This window comes from Vipera ursinii, assembly GCF_947247035.1.
Source record: "Vipera ursinii genome assembly, chromosome: 2".
NCBI lineage: Eukaryota > Metazoa > Chordata > Lepidosauria > Squamata > Viperidae > Vipera > Vipera ursinii.
In genome coordinates this window covers 98,513,023-98,526,236 of record NC_139513.1, presented here as the reverse complement: position 1 = coordinate 98,526,236, position 13,214 = coordinate 98,513,023, and the positions used below count along the sequence as shown (strand labels likewise).

At 37.8% G+C, this 13,214-nt stretch overlaps 1 protein-coding gene across 1 annotated transcript in view; it reads right to left on the bottom strand.

Annotated features, from left to right (window-relative positions):
* Positions 1 to 13,214, bottom strand: part of PPARGC1B (PPARG coactivator 1 beta) — a gene marked incomplete at its 3' end in the record, with an annotated part of 143,095 nt that overhangs the window by 12,597 nt on the left and 117,284 nt on the right. Inside the window, exons 3-5 of the mRNA XM_083353375.1 lie at positions 7,521 to 7,733; positions 2,773 to 2,889; positions 1,201 to 1,212 (exon numbers count right to left, since the gene is read on the bottom strand). Of these exons, the coding sequence (XP_083209501.1) occupies positions 1,201 to 1,212; positions 2,773 to 2,889; positions 7,521 to 7,733 (342 nt within the window). The remainder of the gene's footprint in view (positions 1 to 1,200; positions 1,213 to 2,772; positions 2,890 to 7,520; positions 7,734 to 13,214) is intronic.

Genomic DNA, 13,214 nt, shown 5'->3' with positions numbered 1-13,214 from the left:
GGCTTGGTTGGATGGCCCGTAGTATACACCTATGGCAATGTCATTCTTTTTTTCTTTATATTAACCCATATGCAGTTTAGGAGGCTTTCATCCTTGCTTTTATGCATTTCTGTAGAGATGTAGTGATCTCTCATATACAATGCGACTGCACCTCCTCTTTTGTTAGGTTGGTTTCTTTTGAGCACTTTATATCCTTCCATCACTACATTCCAGGCTTGAGTTTCATCCCACCAAGTTTCAATAGTGGCAACTATATCATAACTGCCCTTGTATACTAGTACTATAGTTTCACCCTGTATAACCATTATATACCAACAAATGTAACTCATAGCTCCCACGATTAAATCATATAAGCTGATTTTGCCTAAAAACTCTGTAACTACAGTGGAAAATTGTCTTGTTTCTTAACTGTACTAGTGTAAGAATTGTATTTTATTGTGCATCTTGTTTTGTTACTGGGAATAACAGTTTTTCCCTTTTTGCACATTTGTGTGTTATAGTATTTTGAACTTGTTAGCCATATTTGAAAAGTATAGTTTTTATAAGCATTTATGCACAGTATGGGCTGGATTTTCACTTTGATTCCTAAGGAGGTGTTTTATACCCTGAATCAGAGAAGATATTAGGTCATTATCCACCCATCTCTGCAGGAATCTCTTATCTTTCATCACGGGCTTAGTTCCATAGCATTGTATATGCAGGCTGGCTTCTTTTGATTCTTTTCTTTGCCTTTTGAGACGGGGCACAGCTGATAAAGTGCCAAGCGATGGGAGTACTTTCCCTTTCACTGTTTTCATTGCCTAAGTTCAATTTGGATGGCATAAGTGGTTGCAGAAAATGGAGGGGAGTGGAAACACAGCTGCAATGTGGGAAGACTCTTGCTGCAGGGGCAAAGTTCCTTTACTTTCATTTCTAGAAAATTAAAGCAGTGAAAGATGTGTGCATAAATATACTGTCTGAAAGGTGGATCAGTGGGGATGCAATAGCGTTACTAGAGGACTTAGGGCTTGTTTGGGATTGTTTGGCAACATGCCTAGCATCAACCTTTACATTTCACAACACACACACACATTTATGTGTGTGTGTATAGTAGGTATCTCCCAAGCTGCCCAGACATGATGGCAATGGCAAGAAACAAATCATTTAGCTGTGATGCATAATTCAGTAGTTGCAGCTCAGCTACATACTGTATATACATACCAATTTCAGCAGCTAAAAAGATATAAGGTACAGGAGAATCACATTAACCCAGCAAGTAACCCCTGTGCTGTGAGTGCTAATTTCCAGTTTCTGAAATTCCATATACTTTTGGTCCTTCTAGCCACTCTTTTCATTTTAATTGAAACTATCAATAAAAATGAAAATGACTTAAAATAATATGAAGAAAAAGACAAAAGGTATGTAATCTTAAAGAGAAATACACTTAAACATCCATATTCAATATTTCCCCTCATAAAAGAGGTATTTGTATAGATGAATGTAATCTATACAAAAAACAGGTTAATATACCTAAGACATTGAGAATGAATTAGAGTAGGGGATCCTTAATTATAGGATTCTTCCAAGCTTTTTTTCTATACTAATATGTCAGCCAATTTTTTATACTTTAATACAGCAATAAGAAGAAAAAAAGAAACATTAGCTTTGTGGGGGAAAATCAGATTATTTTTTGAACTGTAATGTGTTATACGTCTTTGGAAATATGGACAAACCAGTATCAGGATTAATGTTTTGATGCTATTCCAGATTCCCTAAAAGACCTTTGATCATCTGTGCACAATACAGGATAGAAATTTACTTTGAAAAATGTCCTTATCTTTGTCTCTTATCTATCTGTCTGTCTATATCAGGAAGCAGAAAAACCTGAAAGGTATAAGCTGTGGAGATACATTAAATTTATTCAGAAATCAAAAGTAGAGGCCAGAAGATTTTCAAAGGAACTAGCAGGAGAAACAAGCGGGAAAAGAATGGTTTAAAAAAGCTACTTTTAAAGATTTCAGAGGTATGGTATGCAGAGATTCTTCAGTCAGTTTTCTGTCCATGTGATATATATAACAAACATGACATATTAAGCACTGGAGGCTTAATATCTATCCCCACCCCAGTTTTCATTACGCTCTGTCTTCCCATGTTCCTTATCTTTCCCTGTGCAATCCAAATTCATTTATTTAATACACTGCGCAATTTTCTTTATCCAAGTGAAAAACTTTTAATTGCCTCTTGTGTGATTTTAAACAATTGATTTTAACAACTGGATAGTTCTATCACTTTGTACATTGTGTTCCTAATAAATGACGTATCTGTTATATGCAGAAGGATCCAAGTTCTATCTTTTTGGCATGGCTTATCCAAAGTCTACCTTTCTAATGCCCCTTAATCTTCAGGTGGATCAAATAGACAGAATTGAACTATCTTGCAGAACAAGATTCCCAGCACCATTCTTAAAGATTTTGAAAGAAATAAGCAATTGGTTGTTGTGATGGTTTGCCTATGAGAAGAAACATAGGGGAAGGAGATCTACAAATTACAGAGGGAACAACTACCCAACCTTCATAGGAGCTCTCGGTGGCAGAAATTATTTGGTCTGCTTTCACTGGAAGGTATAAAGGTGAAATGAAGAGGAAAAACATCACCTGGAACGTGACTCTGGAGAGTCACTGCCAATAATCTGAAGATATGACAACTTTGTAATATTCGTGGCAAAAATTTCATCATCACACATAAACATAGTCCACTGTTATGTAAAGCTATAGCTGCCAAGAAGAACAATACCTTTGTACAGGAGCGCTGAGGTCTGGATTTAGGAGTTCCTTGACGCCATATATTCCCCTCTCTTTGAACCTCATAGCTTGGAGGCACATTGGATGGCGAGAGAAGCAACTTCTTTAGCTAGAAAAGGAAATGGTGAAAGAAAGAGTAGAAATTTCTACATAAATGAACAGTAGTCACTTCTTTTTAAGTTCCCTAAATTCCTACACTCAAACACATTCATAGGATAAGGGAGGTAGAGATCCAAACTAAAAGCCACAGTGTTAGTTAAATACTTTATTTAACAGCCTATCTTCTCTCCCCTCCCCAATTATTTAGCATTATTCATATAACCTTCCCTTTCTTCATATATTAGAGAGAATATGAAAGTCAAAATATCAAAATCATGCTCATGGCTGTAAGGGAAAGGTAAGAGGATGGAAGAGACATGGTAGTTGAGTTGCCATGTTTAGGAGGCAGCTTTCAGTAGCAACGAGCATCTCATTTCTTCCATATAAAATGAAAATTCTCAAAAGGTTTGGAATGGTTCCATGGATATTCCCCATTATAGAAAGTGACAGAGAAGAAAGAAGTCCCCTTCCCCTGAACGTGAGTAGAATTTCATAATTTTCCTTAACACCCAGAAAAAAAGATAAAGGATCATGTGAATCAAGATCATGAGGAAGATGCATCACAGGAAGACCAAAGGCCAGCAATAACTTGGCAAAGCCAAATTTAAAAAAAAAAACCAACCCTGAATTTATTGCTGCAATTAATCTGACTTTCCATCCCATGAAAATAATAAAAATATTAACTCCGGTACATTATGGTCTCCCAAATTCTTAGGAAGAACCCAGTGGATATGGAGGCTGACACCAGCTAAAGAACTGGCAACAGTGATTTCACCTTCACGTTACATACATTTTTATGTATATAATAATAATTCAAAGTCATAGCAAGCTTTCACTGATGGGTGCAAGAAATAAAATTTATTTTACATAATTGTATAAAGATAGGAATTATATATTATCTCAATAAGCCCTAAAAAAATGTTGACAATATAAACATCATGCAACTTTTTGAAAACAGCTTAACTGCCAGAATTGGAGGTTACACCTTATAATGGGTGGGGAACTATGGCCCTTTTATGACTTGTGGACTTCAACTCCCAGAATTCCTTCTGGGAGTTGAAGTCCACATGTCATAAAAGGGCCATAGTTCCCCACCTCTGCCTTACAAGGAAGGCAGTTTCTCCTAGTACTTTTAAATGTACTAGAAGTCACGCAAGTCCTTTCCAAAAAAACTTCCTAAATTTTTTGGAAATTGTTCCTAAAAAGCCAACATAGGGATGGTATGCTGTGGGCCAGCCATAGTAGTTGAGGTAGAATTATGTTTCAATATTGACCTCATGGTACCTTTAAGCTGAATACTAGCCAAGGTGAATGTTAAGCTAAATACAAGTATGTAGCATATTATTTTCTTCAGCCTAGAGACAAACAAAAGTGGGGTTGGAGAATGAATATTTTCCAGTGTGAAAGTTTCAAATTTCCGACTCCTTTTTTAAGTCACAAAGGGAGAAATAACATGCCTTTATAGTTTAAAGCAAATTTAGCCTCTCAGGTTTAGCATATTTTGATACGCTGAGCCAAAGCTATAGCCAAAGCTCATGTTCAATAGCAGTTTGTGAAAAGATGCTGTTGTCACATTCAGAGGAATCAAGTTTAAAAAGGCTGCTGGTAAGTTTCCAGACTCATGGCTTTAAAGCCCTACATGGCAGGGGTCTGGAGTACCTTAGGGAGCACCTGCTGCCGGCATCAACTTCCCTCTGCCCTGTGCGTTCCCACAGAGAGGGTCTCCTCAGGGTGCCGCCGATCAGAGAATGTCGATTGGTGGCCCCCAGGGGGAGATCCTTCTCTGTGGGCGCTCCGGAGCTTTGGAATCAGTTACCGGTAGAGCTCCGGATGGCGCCCGATCTTCGCTCCTTTCGCCGCGATCTGAAGACGTTTTTGTTTGCACAAACCGGCCTGGCCTGATGGGGGATTGGTGGGGTTTTATTCTTGTATTTTTATTGTAGTATTTTTGGGTTTTTTTTATAAATGTAATATATTAATTGTTTTAACGGGCAACTATTTAATCTCCTTTTAATATTTGTAACTTTGTATTTTATTCTTGCCCTGTGAACCGCCCTGAGTCCTTCGGGAGAAGGGCGGTATAGAAATATTAATAAATAAATAAATAAAATAAATGGCTGATGGTATTAAATTGGTTTCTGAAAAATTGGAATATTCTCCTTCCTCTTTATCCTAATTTGTGATTTATTTTCAGATGCTAATTTTACTATGAATCAGGAAGTAGGCATAAACTCCTGCCAAAGAAATCAATTGAATGTAACAGTCTAACAAGGGTTTCAATTAATTAATTCAACAGCTCATAAGGCAATCAGAAGATAGATTTTTTTCCCTTAGTTTGAGGTGAGTTTAAGATGTCTATCAAACAGATATTATATTCCATCAAAAAAAATCCCAAATCTGAAAAAAAATATTTTAAATAACTGATAACATAACCTATTTTTTTCAGATTACACGACCAGAATATCTGTTTTTAAAAAACAGAAATTCACATTCCCCACTCTCTCACTGAGGGCAACATGAGAACCTTTACCAACCATCGTCTCTGGTGGGGATGTGTCAGGAAAGCAATTTTTTTAAGGATTGGCCAAATGACAAATATTCAATTAGTTCCCCTAATCAAAATTTTTAAACTTTTTTTTTAAACGGTGTAGTGCAATACTAATCTGATCCTCTAGTTGTAAACTTTCTACAATGATAAAACATTAAAAAGTTATTTCCTCCCTTGTGCAATGTATACATTATATATATATATATATATATATATATATATATATATATATATATATATATATATATATATATATATAATATACAGAAAACATATATACACACACACACACACACACATAAAGATTTGTGCAATATATGTGATATGTAGAGAAATACACAGGGAATTTTGTGACATGGAAATGTGTAGTTCTTACCACTAGATGCCACTATAATACTTTTAGAAATCACAAAATTCATTAATGGTAGATAATAGGGGAAGTGGGATGGCTGGTCTACAGCTATGTTCCTGCTCTCCTGTGCAAAAGTTCTGCCTGAAGTGAAGAATGCCCCTGTCCTGTAAAAGCATATTTTGGGAAAGGACATTAAGAAGCATTGAAGCTTTGGTGTTCCACAATGGTCTTTCCTTATTAAGTGAAACCTGGACTACAAGCAGCAATATTTTCTATTAGCAGAGAGGCTGCCATCCATAATGCTCTTTTCTTTGCTCTTACCTGCTGGTTGGCTAATAATGCCATGTAATGAGGAATATAAACCACAGAAAAGCAACTGCAGAAGGACCACTGTCTAGATAAATTCCCTATACAGTTCTGGGTGCTGCTACCTCTAGACAGAAGACTGGGGTGCATACCTCAATCCAGAACTCAACTCAACTCAATTTTTCTTGGGAAAACAAGTTCCTTTACAGGAAGCAAACTTCAAGACCCTTGGAAATTGGGCATTATGTGAGCTAAAGACATCTCTGAGTTAACCTCAATTTCTGATGACTACATGGACAAAACCATGCAACACCAGTAGTGGTATCTTGTACTTCCTAGTGATATCTGATGGTCTCTCGTCCAAATATTAATTAGTTCAATTTTATCTCATTTGGCTTCCAAGACCAGCCAAGATTGGCCAGAGGCAACTATTAGCTGAGACTATAAAATCTCAGAACAATTTATTAAATTATTGTACTAGAACAGGTGGTTTTAGAGAAAACACTGCATAGCAGCTTGCCCTATATCACGACTACTCATGCAAAAGTAAATGTCATATTTTACAAAATCATGTGCATCTCCTTAATAGACGTGAAAGTGTGACATAAGGAAACATTTAAGACACGAGAGAAAATGTTGAATAATGGGCATCCCTAGAGTAGATAGTATTTGAAATGAATACAGGTAGTCCTCGACTTACAATCACAATTGGGATCGGATTTCTAGTTGTATGTCACTCCAGTTGTAAGTTAAGGTACCCATGCGACAAGGCATGATGTTATGACATTTTCTGTGGTGGTCATGAAGCAAATCACTGTGACTGCTAAGTGACTCAACAGTCATTAAACAAATGCCATGGTCAAAAGTGCAAACCCATTTTTCTGAATGGGCTTGCCAGAGACCAGCAAAAAATGCCAGAAACCAGCAAAAAAAAAAAAAAATTGCAAATCGCAGTCACGTGATCGTGGGACAATGCAACTTGTTGTAAGGGCAAGCCGGTTGTCAAGCAGCTAAAATGGACTCATGTGATATGGGGAGTGTGGCACATTTTATGATGGCCAGAAGTGCTTTGTGGGTGTAAAGCACTCATTCCACCACACCAGTTGTAATTTCAAATGGATAAGCAACCAGTCGTAAGTCGAGGACCAGATGTGCTGTGTACTGTGGTGTGCTTAAGCCTTTCATGCACAGGCCCACCTTCCTTTTCCATCACAATCAGATTCTTCCCGATGAGGATTACTATGGAGAAGATCAAATGAGAGCAACGACGTGGCACATGTATACGTATACAATAATAGATATAATGCTTTTGTACTGTTATAAGTGTAAGCCTATAATGAAAAAAATTCAGACCTTTGCTTCCTATCATACCCATGCAGCCGGATTATCAGAGGCGCATCCAAATCCACCTTAAACAGTAGGAAGAGGTTCTTACTAGAGACAGCTCATCAACCTCTTGGGCCCCAGGAGGCCCCCTCGTGGCTGGTGCAGCAGGATTGGGAGAGGGGATAGGTGATGCGTAGCCGCTGTTGGGCATGTCCCCCTCGTCTATATTTTTGAAGGCAGCCAGACCCATGTCGTCTTCCTGAATGTCATCCAGTGTCTCAGTGAGAGCTGCCAGCAAAGCTTCATTCTCACTGTCAATAATCTGCTGGGAGGAGTCAGGCGGACATGGGAGAAAAAGAGAAATTAAGAAGAGGTGTTTGCCAAATACAGTGTTTCTTACAACATACAAACTCACTTATAATCACATGCCAGTTATTTATACAGCAGAGTAGCCAGATGACTTTATATTCTTTTAAAAGCAGGCAGAGAAACTGGTAATACCATGGCATATTTATAGTCGATACATGCCTAACATTAAACATATGTAATGCAGTAAACAGAAAGTATGATCATATGGCTCTTAAGTTTTCTTTGGTACTTTGTCCAATAAAGAAACAAACAAACAAACAAACAAACAAAATTATTCAAATGCTGGTAAACATTGCATATCAAAAAACAATGCTGTAATTCAGGAGTAGATTTCTATTTCCAGTGTTCTATAGTCATTCTTTTAGCCATACCCTTGGCCCAATCACAATTCTTGATATTTTAATAGATACCAAATACTGGGGATAGAGCCAAAAAGAATGTGTGTGTGTGTGTGTTTGTGTGTGTGTGTGTGTGTATCTTTAAAATACAGTTATTGATCACACACTGTATTTACAATTCCACTGACAGTAGCCCAAAACACAACAATAATAGGAGAAGCCAAATCATAGACTTAATGTCTTGTAATAAGACCTGTAGAAACAAGGTTCCTTGTATTGACAGGATTTGACAGGGTCAGCCATAACTCAGTTTGAATTCAAAGAGGAGCTGTGTTGAAGTTTCTTATTCCAGATAGTTACCACAAATCTTATGCTGAGATAAACAAAGAAATCAGAACATAAAATATGTGACATATTGGCAACGAATCTGATGTTCCAGTTTATTATAAACCCCAGATAAGATCCCAAATACATGCATTATTAATGACATAACATTAGGAGTAAAAAAAAATTCTGGTCTATCTGTAAAACATTACATAGTATCATTTTTGAAAATATGAAAAAAACATATGCTGTCCTAAGCAATTTAATGAGCATTAATTCTCACTGAGCACAATGGGATACTTTTCTAATTAAAATTTCTTAGGATTACATTAACATCTCTTTAATATCAAAGAAAACATTACACCCCAATTAATTGAGGACATCTCAATCTGCTACTCTTTCTTCTCTCATTGATATTTTAAAAAATACAAATTGCAGTAGAGTAGAGTAGAATAGGGTAGGGTAGGATAGGACAGGACAGGACAAGACAGGACAGGAGCTGGAAGGGACTTTGGAGGTTTTTCTAGTCTTTGTACCTAGATAGCATTGAAACATAATATTTTTCACTTCTGGACAAATCTTTCACATAGCAATAAAATTGGAGGCTACTAAAGTATTCATTTTAAATCAATGCAGAAAATCCAGTCAAAGTCAGGCACTTTTAACTCCCACTTTCAATGGGAGAATCAGGCAAATGTTCAAATTCAACTGAAGTAAAGAGCAAATGGATGCAGCACGATGCAGCAGCTTCCAAGTATATCTGACAGAAGTTATTTAGAATTGATGCAGGTCAAGGAAAGGACTGGTAACCCTGAATTTCCAATCAAGATGAGTTCAGGCTACTAAAGGTGCCATATTTGGGCTGCGAAAATCTGAACAATCCATGGAACATAACAATGAATTAGAATTTTCTCTGCATCTTTGCTGCCGCATAGTGGCTATCCAAATATGATGCATGTATAACAGGGGTCTTCAAACTTGGCCCTTTTATGGCTTCTGGACTTCAACTCCCAGAATTCCTCAGCCAGTGTGCCTGGCTGAGGAATTCTGGGAGTTGAAGTCCACAAGTCATAAAAGGGCCAAGTTTGAAGACCCCTGCTGTATATCTGATTAGGAACTTGTCGATCTTACAAAAAAAATGAATTTATCCAAAGCAATTAAAAATTCTAGAGCTCTTTCATTACATTGTGGAGTGTTAGCGAACTGGAATTTAATAGGTAACAATGTATCTAACCCTATGCTTATGACATGATTGCCTTGTCACATTGCAATACCTACCTAGCATTTCATTGCTTAACACAGTGGTTCTCAACCTGTAGTCTGCGGGCCCCTGGAGGTCCGCGATGTCATCAGGGGGTCCATGAAGGCTTGAAGAAATGTTATGATTTAAATCCTAAGTTAAGTATTGGGGTTCCGTGGCCATGGTCTGTGGCCACAAAAGGTATTTAAGAGGTGGTGAAGAAAAGATTGAGAACCACTGGCTTAACATACCTGCATGACTGTATATGCAGGACTCTATGCTGCAATGAGGTACAGCCACCAAGGTGCTTCATTATTTAAAGATACTTAAAGAAAACATCTAATTCAAGTACAGTACACCCTACCCTTACATGTAATTCCTATACTGCCTTTAAAGCTATAGGTGTGCTCACATGAGACCCTGAGAGATAAAGTAGCCAATTACATATTAGCTTAGTTGGGGCAAAAACCCAGACTGTTTGATGTTTAAAATTCAGTGTATTGTACAAACATGAAAATGGGTCAACAGAGTCAACTGTGATTAAATTCACTATGTGTGAGTCATGCTTAGATAGTAAGTTTGCTTAAAAACACAACAAATAACAATATTATACCAAATATAAGCAAATAATCAAATCTGATCCAGATCAGGGGTCTACCAAAAGAAATGCAGTTGCTTCTATACCCTCTTCAGATTCTCAGCCTCTGTTGTCATCCCATTCATTATCAAATCAAACAAATTAATAATTTTCAACAATGTAAATTGTTCCTGCATTCTTATATGGAACTGCAGAAGAGGCAAAGAATGAACAATTCTGTCCTAACCTTTGTTCTGGTCCTGATTTGGACATAGCTGATAATCACATGTTCAAGTTATATGTAGTTGACCCTCAGCCTACCAGACTAAGTAATGGAAAGAATGCTCTAGAGACACAACACATTAAGTGTTGAAACCTGAATGCTAGAAGCACTGATATCACATGCACTGATTTGCACAGGGGAAAAGCTTAGCTGTCTAAAACATTAGATACCCTAGTCTAATCCAGTTAAAGCTAATTCAAATACATGGCACAGCCTTGCCCACTGATGTTATTAATTCAAAATTAATATGCAAGGTAGTTGGATTTACTGTATAACCTTCTTGCTGATAAATACATTTATTAATTTATTATGGGGCTGATATAGGATTGTTTTCAACAAGCTATGCACTGTGTATATTGCATAATATTTACCATCATACTGTAGATATTGTATAATACCTGTGGGTCTTTCTAGTAGCCAAACGTATAACTGATTTTCAGATATTTAGATATGTAGTTTGAATTTAAAGAAGTAAAACATCTTCAATGACTCTAGGCATATCTTTTGCTCTCTGCAGCCTTTATTACTCCATAACAGTGAAGACATTTCACACACACACACACACACACACACACACACACACACACACACACACCTGACAGCACCAAGAAGAAAACTACCAAGAATGCAATATTCTTTGATATTTTCCTTCTAATATTGGCAAAATACATCTTTGGAGAGGACATCAGCAGGATATTTTCATGGTGCTCTGTGCATTCATTCTTTATGAAACACAAAGGCTTGCTCTGTTTATATTTTCCTGGGTGGAAAATACACATCCTGCAATGATGGTCTGTCAGTCATTTTGGACATTTAGAACAATAGCATAAAGCTGCAAAGTGAAGGCACTACATCTCTTTTAAAGTTCTTAATGAATGAGCAGTTATAGTACAACTAGTCCAGCAGGTCCTGAAATCTAAGGTGATATTTATATTAAAAGAAGGAACAGAAAAGAACTAAAGTCATGTTTATATGTATCCACTAATATACATCACTTTTTGAACTATGACAAAATGCTTATCCAAGTAATCAAATGATGTGTGGTTTTTTTTCCTGCCATTTTCTTTATGCTATATAACAAAAAGAAGTATGTATATTAAATAACCCTTACAGGATGCAACACAACTTTCCCAAACATAAGCACTTCTACCACACTCAGTTACTTCCAGGAGACTCTATCCTAGAAGGTGAAAATACCCATATCACCATAAAAAATTGTTACAGGAAACAGTGTATAAATAGATTCTTTTACTGTAGGAACTAAATAGCAATATTAGCTTTTTACACACCCTGCTAGGTCCTTTTGCAACATCCTGCTAGGCTTGGCTCTTATTAAGTCAAATCAAGGAGGGATTGAGTGGGATACTGAACAAAACAATATAAGCAAGGATTGTATGACGGTAGAGTCAGTAACCCCTTTTCCTGTCAGCATAAAGCAGGAAAACCTACCTGGAAGATTCTGGTGGGGTTAGACCAGACGTGTCAAACTCAAGGCCCGGGGGCCGGATCCGGCCCGCGAAGTGGTTTCATGTGGCCCGCAAAGCCATCCTGGAAATAGTGAGGGAACGGCCCCCACTGCCTTGGCCCTGGCCCAGAGACCCTCCTCCTGCCAGAGACCCTCAGATCTGTCCCACTTCTGCCCAGGCCCCCATAGGCACCCTTGATGCGAACTATGGAGAGCTGGCCACGCCCACCCAGTAGGCCACACCCACCCTGGCCATACCCACCCAGCCCCCTGAGGGCAACCGCAATGCTGATGCGGCCCTCAATGAAATTGAGTTTGACACCCCTGGGTTAGACAAAGCTTCTGCCCAAGCCCTATGGCTTGACATGTGCTGGACTAATAGGTAATTGGCAGGTTTGGGTATTTCAAACTGTGGAATGCCCTTTGAGCATTAATGAGTGAATCAGCACCCATGTATTTGCACTATTTTGTTAATATGCCAATTGAAGGTTATTTTTCCCTGTAGCTATCCAGACCAGCTTTGTTGCACTTATCCAGAGCAAGACTGTTGTTCTTACCATGTGTATTTATGTTGTGGGAGTGTAAGTTGTTCATTCATTCCTCCACAACTTTCAGCCATTTCAGGAAATTAAAACTGCATTCCTTGTTTGCACATATAGTCGGCTTCTGCAGCAGATCATTTAGAGGTTGCTTGGATAAGCTTCACTGCAGCTGGTCAGGCCTCCTACTGTAATTACACTCAGCAGTAACCAGAGGGGCTCCAATTACCACATTTCTATGCTGTTTTTATTTGATGCATTTTTAGAATTGCTATTCCCTGAGAAGGGCTGACTAAAACTCTCTTTTACATGAAAAAAACCACAAAAAAGAAAATTTCTGGATGCTACAGTAGAATCCAGCAATGGCTCTTACTACAGCAGAAGTACCTTCTCCTCACCGCCCCCCCCCTCCAAAACGACTGAGCTGAAGAGTGTTTGTAACATTCTCATTGCGATTTGTAAAAAAATGATGATATTCTGGAAAAGAAAGCAACAGCCTTTCCAGGTTGTTCCTACAGAAAAATAACTGACCTGTAATTTGTGTACCAGCAATGTGCAGTCTGATTAATCAACCCTTTGCAGACTAAAAATATGGTGAAGTAGCAAAGAGGAATCAGGAACTCTGCTTTTATTTCATTGTCTAGTTTAGCTTTCATGTGGGAGAAAGA